This window comes from Lepidothrix coronata, unplaced genomic scaffold (genome assembly GCF_001604755.1).
Source record: "Lepidothrix coronata isolate B3197 unplaced genomic scaffold, Lepidothrix_coronata-1.0 Scaffold170, whole genome shotgun sequence".
Lineage (NCBI taxonomy): Eukaryota > Metazoa > Chordata > Aves > Passeriformes > Pipridae > Lepidothrix > Lepidothrix coronata.
In genome coordinates, this window is record NW_016690350.1 from 1,391,538 (window position 1) to 1,410,499 (window position 18,962).

Sequence of the window (18,962 nt, forward strand, 5' to 3'; positions counted from 1 at the left end):
TGCCAGACAGATTTTTGGGTTTTGGTATCAGGCACAGTGGCAATCCACCAGAAGAAATTGTCTTTATTTATAGAACATCATTAATCTACAAACAGCATTAAAATCCTTCAAATTATCAAACAAAGTTAAAATGATCCTGAATCCAGACTTGCTGGCATTCTATCTGTAACAACAAAAGCAAGTAACAAAACAAGAAAGATTACTTAAATCTATTTAATTCTGCACAATGGGTTTCATGAAGCAGAACAAATGAAATGAAACAGTTGGAGTGCCATTACTGCCATCACAGGTCTCATTATTCTTTTTAAGATAAACATCCATATTAGGGATGACTCTAACATGGGCAGACATTTGTACTGGAATATGAACTCTATTCCAGGGTTCAGATCCTGTTCTAGATCTGCAGTGAAAATGTTCACACTGATTTACGTGTCACGAAACTGCGACTCGGTTGCTTTTATTGATTAGCAACACCCTTGATCTCGACTCTGTGTCCTTTTAATGAGCAGAACAGAATGTGGGAAGCAGGTCAGATATCTCAGGAATGCCCACTGCTGTAATTACAAGGACTAATGAACAAATGTCCTCTATTTTGTATCTAGTTTACACTGATGTGTTGTACAACTGCCCTGATTTAAAACTGGCATAGGAATGGCGACACAAACTGATGTACAAAACACAACCGGACTCAAAGTTTCAGGCAGCAATAAGGTCACTCTATGAAATCAAATGCACAGAGCCCAGTTTGGAATGACAGGTGACACTGGCAGATGAAGCAGCTTGGATCTTTTGCTCCATGTTATCCATAGGATTTCTGTGAAAGTTAATTACAACTAGTATGTGGAAAATTCATGTTGCTCCAAGTCTCCTGTCCAACCTAACCTTGGGCATTTCCAGCAATGGGGCATTCCTTCAGTGTAACTATTAATCTGGAAGTTGGCAGGGGGAGAAATCTCTTTTCCTTCTTCTTTATAAAATCTGTTGTGCTTTGAACTAAAATCTTCACTGACTAAAATCTCCACTGCAGCCCCGTGTGTTCCAGTTACCAGCAGCTCCCCACATGGAAACAGTAAACAAACAACACTTGCTCCACGTTGCAGAGCAGCTCTGGGCCTTTTGTACAACTAAAAAGCCATCTCTTTGCTCAAATGTTCCTACACCAGGAAAACATTCCAAAGCACAGTCAGAAACACTGTTTAAATTGCCATTTACCTAAACAAAATTATATTTGCTGAGATCTGGCTTTAACAAAAATTGTCAAATACCACTTTGTTGTAAATCAACTCTCTCTTTACACCGCCACCAGTGTGCTTTGCTGATACTCATTTCACTCTACAGCCTTAAATACACAAGAGACTGTCTTTTTTCCAGCTATTAAATCTCATATTATTTCATTTCCTATACTGGATTATATTCTCTCGTTTATTTACTCATTTTAAAATAAAACTGGCTGCTTTGAAAGCACAGGATGGAGAATATCCATCAGTAATCTTTTCATAAAGCAAGATAAAATTTGTATTTCCCATAAATGTGAGGCCTCAATGATCCCCCAAATTAATCCAGCTGACTGAAAATTGAAGGTTTCACCAATGGACCAGCAAGAAATGTTTAAAAAAAAAAGTCTTTCCATCACAGAAAAATAAGCACAACCACCCTCTATACCACTCTGGGCAACCCTTTTGAGCCTTAAGACATTCCTTAGAAATCTTATGCAAGGAACTGGTGCAGAAGTTCTCATTTTCTGTGAGTACTTAATATGCCACGGATTTTTAAGCACAAATGCCTGATGGTACTGCAGAAGCTGTAAAGCCCAGAGAAGTTTATATTTCATGGTTAAAGAAGAGTGGGAGAGAGGGAGCACAAAAGTTTCCTACCATAGTAAGTGAGGCGTCCTCTTGCAATGTTTTTTCCCCTTGAGTTTTCAGTTATACATTCATATAGTCCTGCATCCTCCTGCTGGAAATTAGGGATTTCAATCATGCCATTGGATTTCCTCAGCTTTATTTTGCTTGGAAAGGGCAGACCATCAGTTCTTCTCCAGTTAATCTGAGGCACAGGGCTAAAGAGAGAGTAATGGGATTTTAAACAGCTTTGCTTCAAGTCTCTGATTGTCATAATGAGATACTTAAACTAAACTAAACTCAGAAGTGACTAAAGGCTTGTGTTAAAGCAGCAACTACACTGCACAGGACAGATGGTCAGACACTGTGGCACCTGATTTCATACACTGTGCTGTTCCATACGTTGTATTTGTGGGACCAAATTTTTCCTGAATATCTGAGTGAATGTCCAGTAACTGTAAAAATGTCTTTAAATCAGCACTGGCCTCCCCCGAAGACGGGTGGGTGACATCTACCAGTGACTTCCACAGAGGTAGTCAATGCAAGTCTTTTAAAATTCCCATCCTCCAACAGCCATTTATTTATTCTCTGATTTTGGAACTTTCCTTTCCCTCGCCGGGGAATCAAAGCAATAGTGTGTGATCAAGTTATCAATCTGATATGAGCACCTGACAAAGCTGTCTGCAAACAAACCACAAAGTGGTAAGTAAATACATTTACAGAACCATAAATGCATTCTCAGATCATCTGTGAAAGAGAAAAGATATCAGTTGTGTGTGAAGTATCATTCAGAGGAGGAATGAATTTTAAACTTTATCTTGGCTATAAAGGAAGAACAACATTATGAAAGCATCAAGGACATTTAACAGGAAAATTCAGGCAACATTCTCACAGACTTCAGCACTGTTTGCTTCTGCACAGAGAAGGCAGACCTAGGTGAGAGGTCATATGCAAACCCACATTGATCTTATTCAAGTTAATTTGAAATGAAATGTAAATTCCTGTGCTGCCAACACACAAATTTTAATTCTAAACAAAACTAAAAATTACTCCACGACTCTTAACCCTCTTATTTCAAGGCAGTTAACTGTGATGATCCAAATAAGATATTTGGAAAACACCACCAAAACAGCTGCCAGACCTCAACATCTCTTGTGCAGGTGAGTCCTAACGTGCTTCAACTTTCAGTATGAGTGAAGCTGAAAACTTACTTTCCTAGTGCAAAGCATTCCAGCCTCACAGTTGAGCCTTTAGCTGCAGGAAGGGTCTCAGGAAACTGAACTTCTATTTTGGGTTCATATTCTCCCATCACACCTATAGGAGACAATGAGAAAGGTAGTTTTAAATTTTTTAAGCCTTTTTTCTTTCCTCAGTGTTACCTCACATTAAATTCAAAACCAAGTTTATTCCTCTCACATTCCACATATGAAGGGACCTGCCAGGGAAATCAGTGTCAGACTTAGGAAGAGGAGCAGAAATAGTGTGGTAGCAGGAGCAGGGAGTGATTCTGTCCCTGTACTTGGCACTGTGAGGCCACACCTCGAGTGCTGTGCCCAGTTCTGGGCCCCTCAATTCAGGAAGGACATGGAGGGGCTGGAGCAGGTCCAGAGAAGGGCAACGAGGCTGGGGAAGGGTCTGGAGCACAAGTGCTGTGAGGAGAGGCTGAGGGAGCTGGGGGGGCTCAGCCTGGAGAGGAGGAGGCTCAGGGGAGACCTCCTCACTCTCTGCAACTCCCTGCCAGGAGGGGGGAGCCGGGGTGGGTCCGGCTCTGCTCCCAGGAACCAGCAGTAGGACAAGAGGGCACAGCCTTGAGCTGCACCAGGGGAGGTTTAGGTTGGACATCAGGAAGAAATTCTTTGCAGAGAGAGTGATCTTGGAACGGGCTGCCCAGGGAGGTGGTGGAGTCACTGCCCTGGAGGTATTTAAGGACAGACTGGATGTGGCATCAGTGCCACGGTCTGGGTGACAGGGTGGGGTTGGGTCACAGGCTGGACTCGCTGATCTCAGAGGTCCTTTCCAACCTGGTTCATTCTGTGGGCAGGCAACAGAAGATATCTGTGTACCAATCCATCAGCATTCTGACAACAGACGTGAGAGACAAAACCACTGAGCGACACCCAGCCGTGTCACCACTCCCGGCGGGAGGGGCAGCCCTACCGTCCGTGCGCAGCACCAGGGGGGTGGGCGAGCCCAGGACTTGGCTGTTGGTCACGGAGCTGGTCACCACACACGTGTAATTGCCCACGTCCGACGGCTCCACCTTGGCTATGTAGAGGTGTCCTGTCTCCTGGGACACGAACCGCCGGCTGTCCTCTTGGACAAACGAGGGATACTCGTTGAAGATCCAAGCAAAGGACAATTCTAGTTGGTAAGAAATAAAAGCAGAGATGTTTGAGAATGCTTTTCACATTTTTTTTCCTTCAAAAATCAGTTTATGACTGTATTTTCTAATATTCTATTATATACACATATATTATATATATATGAGTGTATATATTATATAGCAATATAATATATAAGACAATGTAACATATAATAATCAAATATATAAAATAATATAATAAAATAGATAATATATATTATACACACATATATAGTAATATATAGTAATGTATATACATAATATATACATAATATACAATATATATAATAATTATATAATAATATGTAATATACATAATAATTATATAATAATATATATAATATACATAATAATTATATATAATATACATAATATATACTTTATTATGTAACAAACAGGACCAGAGAGCCAACGACTGAGAAAAATAAATTTGCCAAAGTACCAAAAACCAGAAAGAAACCCCATTTTATTCAATGAATCTTTATCTCCCCCAGCAGAAGGTGATAGAAATTCCAAGCATTTTACACAAGGGTAGGGTTTTCTTTTAAATCTTTCTTTTTTTTTTTAATCTATTTTTTTAAAAGACTTAATACATGCAAGGAAAGAGGAGCATATAGCAAAAACGAGAGCAAACTCTGCTAAAATGAAAGATTATTTGTTCAGTAGCTACCCAACAACTCAGCTCCATACTTAGCAGGTAGAAACAGGACAGGAGTATCCACGTGAAAGGAATGCCAAAAGAAGCCTAAATTCCCAGCAGGGCTCATCACAGAGCAAAACCATTTTTTCACACAAAAATCCATAAGCACTCCATTAAAAAAAATCTCTGTATGATATGGCAAAGTAGCCCTTGCTACCATTCATTAGGATCATTTGAATGGAAAATAAAAAACCTGCACATTTCAAGAAACAAACTGAGAGATCTGGCAAAAACTCCCCTAAATTTGTTTTTTTCCTGAACAGTCTGAGCTCTGTGCATCCAATTTTAATTGGCGAAGCCCCTTCCTGTGCAAGGCCATGTGTTTGTCTCATTCACATCCTACAGTATCAAAGGAAATTAATTTTTAATGGTGTTCTAGGCAAGAAATAATTTTTCACCCACTTGCCACCCAGCTGAAAGTTTATATAAAGATTACAGCTCCTGGAAGTGCTAATTAGGGACAATTAGAGCTTGACTGACCTGTCTTCATGTTGAAGTATCTGTAGCATTTGTGCTGCCCTTACAAAATGAAGATCATCCCTTTTTGCACAGGTTTAATTTGAAGGTGCATAAATTTGGGATGAAGTCATGAAATGGAGAGCTGACATTTTCTGAACCCTGCCATCCATGCAGCCAGGATTCCAAAGCCAATTGTGCAACAGGACAATTTAACACAAGGTAAGGCTGTGCAGATGAAAAAAAAACACTGAATAAATGAAATGATTAAAATATTTATGGACTGGTTAATGCAGAAAAAGGGCATCAAATGAGATGGCTCATCATAATTGCATTTAATTTTCTTCTATCAATATTTAAACTTCTTTCATTAAGATAATTTTGCAGGAGTGGTGTGTACCAACAATTAACAGGCTCAGAGCTCTTCTCAGGAGTTAAACTTCTGTCACAGTTAGAAATACTTCTTGTTGAGAACAGACACAGAACCACAGAACTGTTTAGGTTGGCAAAGACCTCGGAGATCATCACTTGCAGCAGGTGAAACAACGGCTTTCACTAAAATTCCTTCCTACATCACTCCAGAGGTGTAAATAATTTCGGGAAAGGGAAGCTAACATGAAACAACAGGAGAGTTTGTGCAGTGGGAAGCAAAACCTTATGATCAAGCTTGACTTCAAGTAAGACTTTTGAGATTTGTCACCAGGGTCTTGGACATAAGCCAAAGAATATTCCTACATCCAGACAAAAATATTCTGTGTAACTCTTCTCCCTCCCAAAGTGCAGCACAAATCCCACCGTGTCAATGGTTTGCTGATGAACTGAGAGGGCTGGGTGAGCACTGGCAGCAGGGAGGTGGGAGCTGGATGGGTCTGGCTGTGGTTTTGTTCTGCTCCCTCCATCAGCCAACTTCCAACAGAAAAAAATAAAATTAAAGCTAATTTAAAAAAAAAGAAAAAAATAAAAGAGTACACCTGAGGAGCCTGAATGAGACTAGGATGTCTTAGACAGTAAGGACTGTATGGTCTTTCTAAATGGGAAAGACTAGAAAATAAAGTATAATTCTGTTTCTACAGAAGAGCTGGATGGAGAGAGTGATCATGAGGCTGAGGGAGAGGCTGTACACCAAATTAGGTACCAATTCAGGAACTGTAAGGAAAAAAAAAACACATTTTCAGCTCTGCATCAAACTCAGACATCCATAAGACACAGCAGTGGGTGATGCCAGGCTTCACTGGCTCTGGTATTTATTGAGCTACTTGTGTTTCCTTGCTCAAAGTATTATTTTATGCTGAAGAAAAAAAAAAAAAAGAGAAAAAGAAAAAAGATGTTGTTAAAACAGTCAAAGGGGATGGACAGCTCTGGATATACAGCAGGAAAATAAGCAGCTTCATTTCATTCCTATTACATTGGGTTAAGTCAAGAGTAAACCCATTGAAATCAGTCATTATGATTATGAAAGCCACACAAAGTGTATTCCAGTTTAATTGGATCCTTCAGCAGCCTATGAATAAACACTCCTGGAAACCTCATTTCCCATTCAACATATATTTTCATCGACTCTCTTAAAAAAGGAGCAGGGTGTTTCTTTCCAGCCAATACCTCATTTTATATTTATTGTACCTTACAAAATTGTATCCTTATTTTCCAGGAAAAAAAAAAAAATCGTATGAAACCAACTTGTGTGATTTATTATGTTTACACCATTTGCCTGTTGCTGATCCGAGGGCACCTCGAGGGACCCAAACTCACTCCCTTCCTGTCAATTACAAGTTTCCAGTTGATTTTCTGTTATAAATGGAAGTAATATGTCTCTCCTGGGCTTCCTCTGAGATCTGAGCCTTTGCTTTCCAATGCATTTTTTCCTTATTTGGGGCCCATACATGGATAAGGTATTGGAAATTACAGTTATTACTCAAATTTTTATTTGTTTACTACGTCTTGCTTGGCGGCTTCTCTTTATTTTGCATTATTTGATTATTATTTACCGTGCAATCTACAAACCACAACACACTCAGCATGTTCACACTGTTCTAGGCCTTTTGTGCACTGAAGTGCTCAATTAAAAAATGTTTATAAAATCACCTGCCAGCTTTAAACTTGATTTTTTTTTTTTTTTACAAAACTCAACAATTAAATCAGCACGGCCCTTGAGATCTACCATGGTCATTTCTGTGAGCCTTGAAAAACCCAAATTAATGTTGCTAAAGGAAATAAGCCCTACACATTTAGTAGTTTTTAACTAGAGTCAAGGCTTTAAGTTCATGCACATCTTTTTGAAAATATTGCTTTTAATTATATTACATATTTCCTCTAAGAGAGACTGCAACCATTTATGGAACCAGGGGGATTTTATTTCTTGTGAACAGAAATGAAGAGACAACAGTAGCTGTGGAAATCCAAAACTCTAAGTGAATTCTGGAAGTTTGCAAAGAAGTAGTTTTTTGGGAAAGAAAAAAAAGGCAAATAGACCTATGACTGAAAGGGCCAATTCATAGTTTATTTTACTCACTAAATGCACAAATCCTGAGTGTCTCTTGCTCCTTTTGTTCTAGACCATCACTCCTCTACACCTGTTTAATGTATATCCACCAGCCCCATAATTCAGACCTAAATGAGATTTCTAAAGTAGCCAAAAGTAAATGATGTGATCAATATTCTTCTGAAACAGATTTCAAAGGTTCAGAAAACTGACTTGAATTGGTCAAGTGGATGTTTCCATAAATAAACCTGATAAGGAATGAAAATTCTTGATTTTTTGAGGGCATCAAGCTGATTGAAGAATACTTAGAGGTTTTTAAAAAAAAAACAAAACAAAAATGCCAACCCAAAATTTCATGTCAATCACTGATACCCAAATATTATTTCATGCAGTTCTCAAATTCTGGTATTACAATATTCTGAGATACATGGGGGAAGCTGAAATATCCTGGTATTTTCTGGCTCCAACTGGAGCTCTGCCCAACACACGGAATGGGATGTGGCTTCTGAAAAACTGTTTGGAAGAGACTAATCAGACAGAATTGAGCAATGACAGAAACTGCAATTAAAGACACAGAAGCAGCTATTTGGAATTATCTACCTCAGAGTTAAAAGTAATGGAAAAGTAACACTGATTTTGAGAGGATAATGACAGATTCCATAATTAAGGAAGAAACCAATTAGCTCATCATTTGGCCCAGTTTCAGCTCAAACTGAGATGAAATGGCAGAAAATGGAGCAAAGCCTCTTGTTCTGTGGATGAGCTTCGCTCAGAAGGGAGGGAGCTCTCAGGGCACAGACTCTGAGAATTCAGGTGGGGTTTTGGGGGCACTCACCCACAGAAATGCCAATGTGTCACTGCTGCAGCTCTGTGTGTCTGCACAGGAACCTCCAGGGAAGTGCAAACAAATTATTTAGAAGTAGGAAAATAATCTGCATGAGGTAAAAGTACATTAAACTCCCTTCAAACTTCTCCTTAAGTACTTTCCTTTCTTACTTTGGCCACCTGCAGCTACTTTACTCTGCTGAGTTGACCCTGAGTAGTCCATCCTTCCCTGGGCAAGGCACCAACACCAGCTGCAAGGCTGCTCTTGGTAATCCTTTATGTCCGCCATAAAATAAATAACATCTCTTATTTTTTTGGCAAACCTTAAAGGTTGCTCTCCAAATAAAAATCTTGTGCACTGTAGGCATAAGACAAGGTGTTTATGTGCTCCAATATGGGATCCCTGAGCACATGTGTGAGCTGGATTTTAAAATGTCTTTGGTTGCCACTGTCAGGAATGACAATGCTTTGGCACTGAAAAAACACTTCACAGTGTTTATTTCATTTGAAATAAACTGCACATCATTTCAGGGGTTTAGGGTATATTCTGGAGCACAATAAATGCCCAACTGTCCTAAGTATGTTCAGCTGGGAAAAGCAAATCAGAACGACCCTCAGACCGTGGATTTCCAAGGGGAGTCCTGGACTGTTTGCATTCAAGTAGTTCCATCACCAATAACGAAGAAGTCTTTAACTGCAGTCACACTTCAGAGTACAAACTATCTGTAAACTGTAGGTTGTTAATTTAATTTTTGTTCATGCTTTCTATGTAAAAACAGTGACAGTTACAAAGCCTCTACAACATGGCTTGAATTGTGGCCACCAGGAGTAAGGTGGGACAGTGAGTATCTGCTTCAAATACTGCAAAGTTTTCCCAACTTCTGAAATTCCCCCCATGCCCTTTGGAGTAACTCTCTTCTTTTGGCTGAAGATATTTTTGTTTATACAAGATGTAAACTGCACGATGGGAATCTCAGGCTGGCCCCAAAAACTGAAGAATGTATCCCGAGAAATTAATTTCATTCTGGAGCATAATGGAAACACTCTGATTTGAAACTAATGTATAACATTAATTGTTTTGGCACAAAAGGTGAATTATTTTATAGCTAAAATAGAGAAGATCAATTTTCAGCCTGCTGTGCAGGTAATCAGGCATGCAACTCCTGTGTAGGGAACAGCCCAAAACAATGAGAGCAGCGTGACACACACGCAATATCTCACAATTTCAATCTACACATTTAATGAGAATATTGAAATGTTTCAGCTGAAGTTGCAAGGTTCCTACTTCAGGCTAAAACCTAATTTTCATTTTTAAATGGAATATGGTGAGAGTCCACTCGTTTTGTGATTTGGAAATGAGCTGGTGCGATGTAAAAACAGATGCAGTTCTTTAAACACAGGAAATTGTGTTTTTCTCTGCTGTCCCCCAACCTATAGCACAACCACAGGACTGGCCAAGTAGTAACTGCACACACACTGATCTGTCACCTTTGCACAGCTGCCACAGGGATGTAAAACAGCCCATTGAAGGCAAGTCATTCTCTCTATTTAATAATTTAATAAGAGCTTTTCTAAGTCTTTCAAAGCAGCGTCAAAAGCAAAGCTCACCACTGTAATTAAAACCTAAACATTTCTAAGCTCATCCTTGGGAAACAGATGTTTGAGACTGGCAGTGGTGCTTCTTTATTAATACCACAAAACCCCCCTCCTGGTAAGCACAATTCTGAAGGGCACATTCCCTGGAAAAGCTCTGCCTGTTCTCTGCCACACGAGGGATTCGACCATTAGCCAGGGCTGGGTTTCAAACCGAACATGACCTTTTAATATAAAACTGCTCCTTAACTGGCAGGTTAAATGTTCCTTGGCGCTCCCAAGGAAGTGCAGATGCTAATGAGAAGGTCTAACAAAATGCTTCCCTGCCTTTGGGTTCCAGTGCTGAATAAAACCCCTGATTTCCCTTCCCCTGTAGCTGTGCTGGAAGGGGATGGATTAGCTCCTCTTTATCACATTTCTGCACTAATTGTTTCAGACTCTCTGTGTCATTCAGAGTGTCCTGGCTCTGATCAGCCTGTTCCCACTCTGGAAGTGCAGGGAAAAGTAAGAAACTGCTTTAGGAAGCAATATTTAAATACATACCCATCAGCCATATCCATTTCAAGTGACAAATTGTTCTTTTAATCACCTCCCTAGAACTTTACATTTAATTGCTGAGAGCATTTCCAACAACTCTGTTGTGCTTTTTCAACAGTTGAAAGTATTTTAAATTGCTTCCTGCCTATAGTAATTTTGAGGGTAAAAAGACCATAGTTTAGTTTATTGCTCAAGTCAAATAAATTTGATTTCTTCTGAATGTTAAATATTAGGGACATAAACTAAGGGAAACTAATGGAAATACCCAAGAGTAAATTTTCAAAGGAATGTACTACCATTTATAGGTGGAAGCAGTAATTAGTGACAAATTTCATTAGGAACTCTTGCACTCATTTAGGAGAAAGTACTTGGTAAACCCTTGTGAAAAACAAAAATGCCTTTCAGCTCCCTTGTTCAGAGTGCAGGGATCAGCTGTGACTGTGCTGGGACTGCAGCCACCTCCCTCCTGCCTCTCCCTAATCAATTATCCTGTTCCCAAAGAGAAACTCAAATATTTTAGTAGAGAGGATAATAAAGAGCTGGAGGAGAAATACCCAACAGTCACAATTTAGGGATAAAAATAAACTTGGCAGAGAGCCAAATTCATTTATTTTCTCCAGTTTTCTCCTCTTTTCCCCCAAGGCATAACTGAGATACCTGGGAGAAGGTAAGTGAAAAGGTTCAACCTCAACTTTTTCCTGCAATTTGGTTCTTCCTACTCTACCTTTTCCTTTTTCTTTCCATCCCCCCATTCTCCCAACAAATACCCCACCAACAAGAGGCAGTTTCCCATTAAAAAAAACCCTCCCATTTCATCTTTCTGCTTCTTTTAGTTTATTCAAGTTCAGGCAAGAGGGCTAATGAGAGGACTATCAGTTTTAAAGTGCACAGCCCAGAGTCTTTCAAGGTCTCACCCCATAGTGTTCCAAGGTGTTCTGGAGTGCCCACACACATTTTTGCTGGAGAAACTTATGCAGAATTATTCCCACAAAAATCTCCTCTACTTTTTACTCTCACTCAATAATCCCTGATACTCAACTCTTCCAGGCTTTACGTCCTAGCCATGATCTAGATCCATCTCTTAAACTAAGACAAAACAGACAGAATACCAAACATCTAAGAAATAAAACAAACACAAATATATCCATGTGTTCAGTGTTATTAATCTGCATAATGGGACGTGGAGTTGAAGAGTTCTGTAAGAATTCAGAGCAAGAAACTGGTATCTTTTGCTAAAAGCTTCTTAGGCCAGTTATACACCTCCACATCAGCTTAAAAAAACCTGTTCTATAAAGTAACTGAAGATGTTTCACAAGTACATAAATAAGATATATTAATGTTAGCCTGGATTACTTCAGCCTGGAACACAGGTTTATCAAAAGGAAAAAGTGCTTCAGGAAGACTGCATTTGATAAAGTGCATAAAGGAGTGTCTCTGTAGCATTGGTCTGCTACTGGTGGTGAAAATAATGCCCTGACAGATAGAAATCATTGTAAATTCCAGCTGTGAACATGTATTATTTTCTCTCATATGGACAAATATAAGTGTCTCTCAGGTGCCATTTGACTTCAAACTGTCAGCTGAAATTTGTGCAGATGATGATGATGACACCAGCAGGACTATTGCAAAATATATTTTTAAATAAAAATGCCATTTCTCCTTGGCAGATTGAAAACAGCACAAGAACACCGCGGAACCATTTTTAAGGCCATTGCTTTTACAATATTCAATGTACTTGTCTCCTTAGAACGTGTTCTGGTGCAAAACCTCTGCCAGGGTGATTGATTGCTCATGCCCAGATGAGTGTTATCCACAACCTGCAACAAAAGCAAGAATTAAACCTGCAAATCCAGAATGTTTTTCACCTCCTGGAAGGTTGGATACTGGGAAGAAATCCTTCCCTGGAAGGGTGGAGAGGCCCTGGCACAGGTTGCCCAGAGAAGCTGTGGCTGCCCCAGCCCTGGAAGTGTCCAAGGCCAGGTTGGAGCAACCTGGGCTAGTGGAAGGTGTCCCTGCCCATGGCAGGGAGGTCCCTTCCAACCCAAACCATTCCCTGATGTGATGCTGTGAAAACACTGACAGGCATTAGAAAAGAAATCATATTTTGCAGTTCTATCCATTTAGCTTTGCTTTGAGGGTATGAAATGTCTCCAAAGCCAAGTAAGTAAAACTAATTCAATTTATAGTTCCCTGAAAAACAGCACGCTGCTATTCTAGAGTTGCAGAAAGGAAGTAATCAAAAGCATCAAAATATTTCTGGCATCTGAGATGCTTCCCATGCCACGTTATTCATGAAGCACAGCCTTGCTGGAGCTTGCAGGTCTCCAAGTGGCAATACAAGAGACACGAGCAAAAAATCTGCAAGTCTAAATAAGTCATTTGCAACAGACATGACATTATTCCTTGAATGATTTGTCACAGCAAACACTGAGCAATAAATTGGGATCTATTTTTCCATGATCTAATATTATTTCATATCAGCATGTCACAACTCCAGGATAATATGCTGTGAGCTGAATTGATCCCTGTCCTTCATATACAGTCTCGTTTATTGATGAACTCTACATTTATCAGGGAATGATATAAAGAGCGAGGACCTTCTTGCTGCCTTATATATTCAGAATTATCCTTGCCATATTGCATGAAATAGGAACACACATCACATGAATTTAAGACAAAGGGAACTGCCTTGCGATTGCCAAGGCACACCTTGTCAGCTCTACAACACTGTTGTCATTTCCTGAAGTTCTCCTGGGTTATGGTCACATTCCATATAGGAACAAGGTAACAGGGAGTATATCCACCAATGTAAAGCTAATGTCTAGCTTTTCCAGGCAAACTAAATTTGCTAAAATGTCAAATCTTCACTGCTGCCGTTAAAAATCAACTTTTTCTCTGTGTATAAAGCAGCCCTGACATCGCCCCAGACAACACAAAAGGACTAGGCCACACTCCTTCCACCTCTCTCCAAGAGCAGAAATACCTCATAAATCCAACATCAGTGTCAGATGAGTAAAACTGACTGTACTAACCAAATATAAATCACAATATCTGGAAAAAAGAAATAAGAGCTGAAGAGAAGCTACACAGTAATCACAACACAAGTACAGTGGTAACAGTAGGTAAAACCCTAAAGGAACTTGCAGATTTGCTTTACTGAGGGCTTTGTCACTCGTTAGATACTGATTTTGGAACCAAATCAATAGCAGAGAAAAATCATTTTTAGCTCTCCATATGTCTGGTCTTTTCCATTCTTGGCAGAATGGGAAAAAATTAGCATCGCATGAATGTTTTTTAACCAGCTGCACATTAACTGTGTCCAATGTTAAGTTTTGTACATTGAGATGTTTGTTGTATTGACAGTCCTTTAAAAGCATTAAAAATATAACAGCAACACAGTAAAAATCGAAATAGCTGTAGAGAGTTAAGTACAATTTAAAGGTTATAACAACAGAAAAAGTAGCAGGAGATCTACATAAATCAATTTTAGATGTCATTCCCTCTTTTGAGTATGTGGGCGAGATGATTTACTGATCTGTGGCAAAACCCAGGGTATTTTAACAGAGCTAAAATATCCATGCAGAGCTAAAGTATGGCCATGCAGAACTGTGGCAGAGGACCATCTTAATTATCCAAAAATCACTGTTCAATGATGATTCAACTTACAATAGTAACATAAAACCAGGCTGAATTAAAATATTTGGAGGGGAATTCTTCTTACACAAAGCCAGTCATTTACTGAGTCTCCCATTCAGTCAATCCCAAACCAGACTGCTTAGAAAGGGAATGCCAGGAAGGGAAAATGCTCTAAGGAAAATATTGGAGTGGTTTGTGTTAGAGCTCGAGCTTTATGACAGAAATATAAAAAATATCTGTACACCCTCAACTGGAAATACGGAACATCATCTTCCTCCCCTGCACAACAACAGCCATCACAAAGTGAAAATACAGGCTCAGCACATGAGCTGATGTGCAGGGAGTTAAACAGAGTTCCATTGTTGGTTTAAATGGTGGATGTCCATGCCCTGATGGAATTGGAACTGAAGAATTCAAAAGGACAAAACTACTGTGAACTGCAAGAACAATTTGCTCCCCATTGAAAAGGGACATTCATATGACTTATGTAAATATCTGTGCTAAAGATAAGCAAAGAAAAAAATATGCCAAATTGTAGAAGAGAGGCAATTCTCTTTTTCCATACTCTGAGCTGGCATTTCTTTGGGGGTGAACACTGGTTTCTATTGTAACTGGAATGCTGTATGTGAAGGAATAATCACCATTTAATCAAGTCTCTTCTTGAAGACTCCTTACAGAGAATGCAGAAAATACATGCAATTAAGCTGGTGAGATCTTAGAAACTGCACAACATGAGGGAAGACAAAAGAACAGTATTTGGGGTGCTGAGAGGGGAAGAGAAAACAAGCTGTTTGAGAAAGTTTTTAGAATTAGTATTGTCTGAAATTATTTGACAGCTCAATGCAACAAATACAGTACCAAAGATTAAAAAAAAAAAAAGTCAGATCACTGATCTGGAAAGGGCTGAGCAGCCGTCAGGGCAGGTCTGCTGCTCCTAAACCATCCCTGCTATTCCTGACAAACTACTTCTGCTTCATGGATGGGTATTTTATCCAAGACTCACTGACCTGCATCCTGCCATGTCAGATCTGGGGGCACTGCATGTTTGATGTCACTGTGCTACAGGTTTATTTGAGTGAAGAAAGAAGGGGGACTTTTTTCACCTTTCTCCACGCTTGCTGAAAACTTCAATAGTTAATCCTCTATCCCCTCAGACAAATCCAAGGATTTTAAGTAATTCTGGTACCAATTCTCAGTTCCATTTGGTAATTCTGGGAGCACTCAGCTCTCTCTTTTCTGCAGGAATAACACAATTAGTGTGGGGGGTGTCAATCACATCCCATCTGCTGACTGCAGAAGGAATTCTCACCTCTGCCACGTGTTCATTCAAACCTCTGTTCTCAGCAACATGAGCATGTTTTGTATCACCTCCTGTTCAACACCTCACACTTAAACACTGCCAGAATCAGGCAGAGTTGCTGTCAGTTTGGTCACCACCTCTGGGTATAAACCCACACACAGGACACGAGTGTGAGAACAGCTGGGATCATTCAGACTTCGTGCTGCATCTAGAAGCAGAAATTTAATCATTCTAATTCGTATAGATAGCTGGGACAATGACCCATTTTCTCAGCTGCTGAAAAGACAAAGCTGTTGCAAGGCTATAAAGATGATTTAAGAGTATGTATCAGTTTAGGGAGAAAAAAATTCTGCAAGCTCAGACAGTTGTAAAATTGCCACTTTATGGCTGTGTCTGCTTGGACTCTGCCAAATTTATGAGGCCACAACACCTATATTATTGAATACAATGTCTAGCTTATACTACCTTGTCTTTGCAATCAAATCTAATGTTTAACATCCCAGCCCTTCAATAATGACACTCCATATCAATTAAAAACAATAAAACCAGTTCCTTTCAAATATTACTTGAGGCTCAATAGCAATTAGTCAAAGACTGAAGATGCAGAATGAGGGATTAAATGTACTTGTAACTTTTGGTCCACCAAAAATCCATATATCCAGTCTATATCCAGTTTTCTCACCCCCTCAATGCAGCAGTGGTTTAAATTACACCAGCATCATTACATTACACCCCAGAATGTCTCCATGGCAAGAAAACAGGCAGACACCAGCATAATTAAAGACAACAATCTACTCCCTGCAATTGTCTAGTCACAGAGAAAAGTAGATTCATCGAGGCTTGGCAATTGTGAAATTGGGCAGAATTTAACTCCAGAAAATACCCAATTAATTACTGGAAATACCATAAAAATCAGACACATTAAGTGCACAGAAATTACTAGAAACTAGAAAGGATTCCAAGATAAAAGTAAATCCTCTTAAGTACTCCCCTCCCCGTCTTTTCTTTTTGGTTTCTTTCTCTCTGTGTTCAGTTTAGAAACCAGATTTCATTCTTGTTCTCTCTGGGGGACCTCTGATTTCAATTTCCAGGGCTATTCCCCTTCCCCATGAGCTCCAGCTGAAGGCCAGGGGGTCCCTTACCTCCTGCCCGGGGGGCTGGTCCGCAGAGCAGCACGACCCCCTGTCCCTCCCGCACCGACACCGCACTCCTCATCTTCGTCCTGGAGCTCTCGAGGTCTGTGTTGGAAAGAAAAGGGGATGTGGATATTAGAAAAGACTCAACAGGCAGGAGATTGAAGTTCTCAAACCCTGATCTCGCATCTCTTACGGAACTAAACCCGGCACATTCGCTGGAGCAGCTGCTCCAGAACAGAAGTGTCTGTTCCACACGAGGGAGGGTGACAGAACAGGGACTGAACTAATTTGCAACAATATAATCTGACAGATCCCATGGCTAATTTTGTTAGGCTTATGCTACCCTAATTTTGATAACCAAAAAGGAGCCATAAGTGTAACTTAAAAACAGGTCCCTGAGCCACTGCTGCTGCTTCTGCAGCGAAGGCTCTGATGAAAACACCACCAAGATCCCACTGAGCTCCTCTAACCAACCACAAAATAACAACACAGCTGTTCCCAAAACAGAGACGCATCTTTCCAAAGAGAAAAGGGCAGTCTCCCTGCAGGAGAATCCCTGGAACACTGCTAAGCTCTGGAGAAAGCAGGAGCTCTGCACCTCAGTGTGTTGACCCCGTGATCCATCCTGCTTGGCCTCAGGTCTCTGTGATCATTTTAAGCTGTGTAAGTGCCACAGAATATTCTGAGCTGGAGGGGACCCACAAGGATCACCGAGCCCAGCTCCTGGCCCTGCACAGGACCATCCCCAAGAATCCCACCATGTGCCTGACAGCATTGTCCAAATGCTTCTGGAGGGGAGAAAAATGCTACAGTTTACATAAATGCAAATATTTAATCATAAATTTATATCAGCTCTCCCTCTAACCACTGATTCAAGATCCAACAAAGTATGGCCTCATTATACCCTTGAAATAAGCTAGATTTAACATGCAGAACAAACTAAGATTGAGGTTCTACACTAACAAAGGCTCTTCCATGAATAAACCATATTATTTTTCCATAATAAAACCAAACAGAAGACAATTTAAAAAGCCCATGTTTGTTTATAACCTTGTACAGGACACTAACACACAGGCTGTCTTTATAACCAAGTGTAATAGCAGCAGTAAGTTGACAAACAGTAGCTATTTTCCCAAAATACAGTATTTTTTTTAATACTGAAAAGCAACAGCTGTTACAGTCAGAACACTGAACAAGAGCCATTAGAATTTCAATGCTTCATTTAAAAAAACCCACACTTAATGCTGCAGCAGGATATTGTTGTGTTATCCTTTGTTACTGCACACAAAGTTCACAGGAACGTTTCTTAAAAGGGCTGTTTTCAGCTTCCCAAGTGAATTTCCATGGAAGTAGATCTCAGAATAAACTGCTGGATATGAAGTGGAAGTCACATACAACCCCAGCCAAATGAAATTCATTTCAGGCCCCCAGAACATTCCAGATTCATCTGGAATGCTGCCCCACCAAAGCTGCCCTGAGTCATGGAAGGAAGAGCCCAGAGGTGACAGAACCCCTGAGGACACACACTATTCGAGTACAGGATGAAAACAGATGTGCCATTTGGACTTTAAAATAATAACTGCTTTGGTAAAAATTTATGTATAAAATGAATTCAGACCACATTTTTCCCGTTTACATCACAGCCACTGCAAGCCATAAATCTTACGCAATACACAGAATTTCCATAGCTAAAATAAAATGGTTTTGCAGTGCTTTCTAAGCACTGGTGTTTTATGGGAAATACAGACCTTCAGAACCTCAACAGACCCTATGAACATGGGATTGGGCTGGGAGCACCTCGGGAAGGGACATGCCAAGGGATTTGGAAGGCACATCCTCATTATCCCACAGGTACCCAGCTCTCTGTGGTTTGAACTGTTCCAGTGTTGTACAGCAGAAGTTATTAATCACTGACTGCAAGTGAAAATTGCTGTCACGGGGGAAAAAAGGTTTTGGGAAACAAGAAACAACACAAAATCCATCTGAAAATGAAGAGTATGAGCCATACTACAATAAAAGAATAACTTTTCACAAATCAGCAGAGAGCTCTTCATCCTACCTTCCAGTAGTACCAAACTAATCACAGAGCTGCAAAAA

General features: G+C 40.0%; 1 protein-coding gene across 1 annotated transcript in view; it reads right to left on the reverse strand.

Annotated features, from left to right (window-relative positions):
* CNTN3 (contactin 3) overlaps window positions 1-18,962 on the reverse strand; it is a 106,058-nt gene that overhangs the window by 35,783 nt on the left and 51,313 nt on the right. Inside the window, exons 3-6 of the mRNA XM_017829897.1 lie at window positions 16,872-16,967; window positions 3,999-4,202; window positions 3,053-3,155; window positions 1,875-2,059 (exon numbers count right to left, since the gene is read on the reverse strand). Coding sequence (XP_017685386.1) covers window positions 1,875-2,059; window positions 3,053-3,155; window positions 3,999-4,202; window positions 16,872-16,967 — 588 coding nt within the window. The remainder of the gene's footprint in view (window positions 1-1,874; window positions 2,060-3,052; window positions 3,156-3,998; window positions 4,203-16,871; window positions 16,968-18,962) is intronic.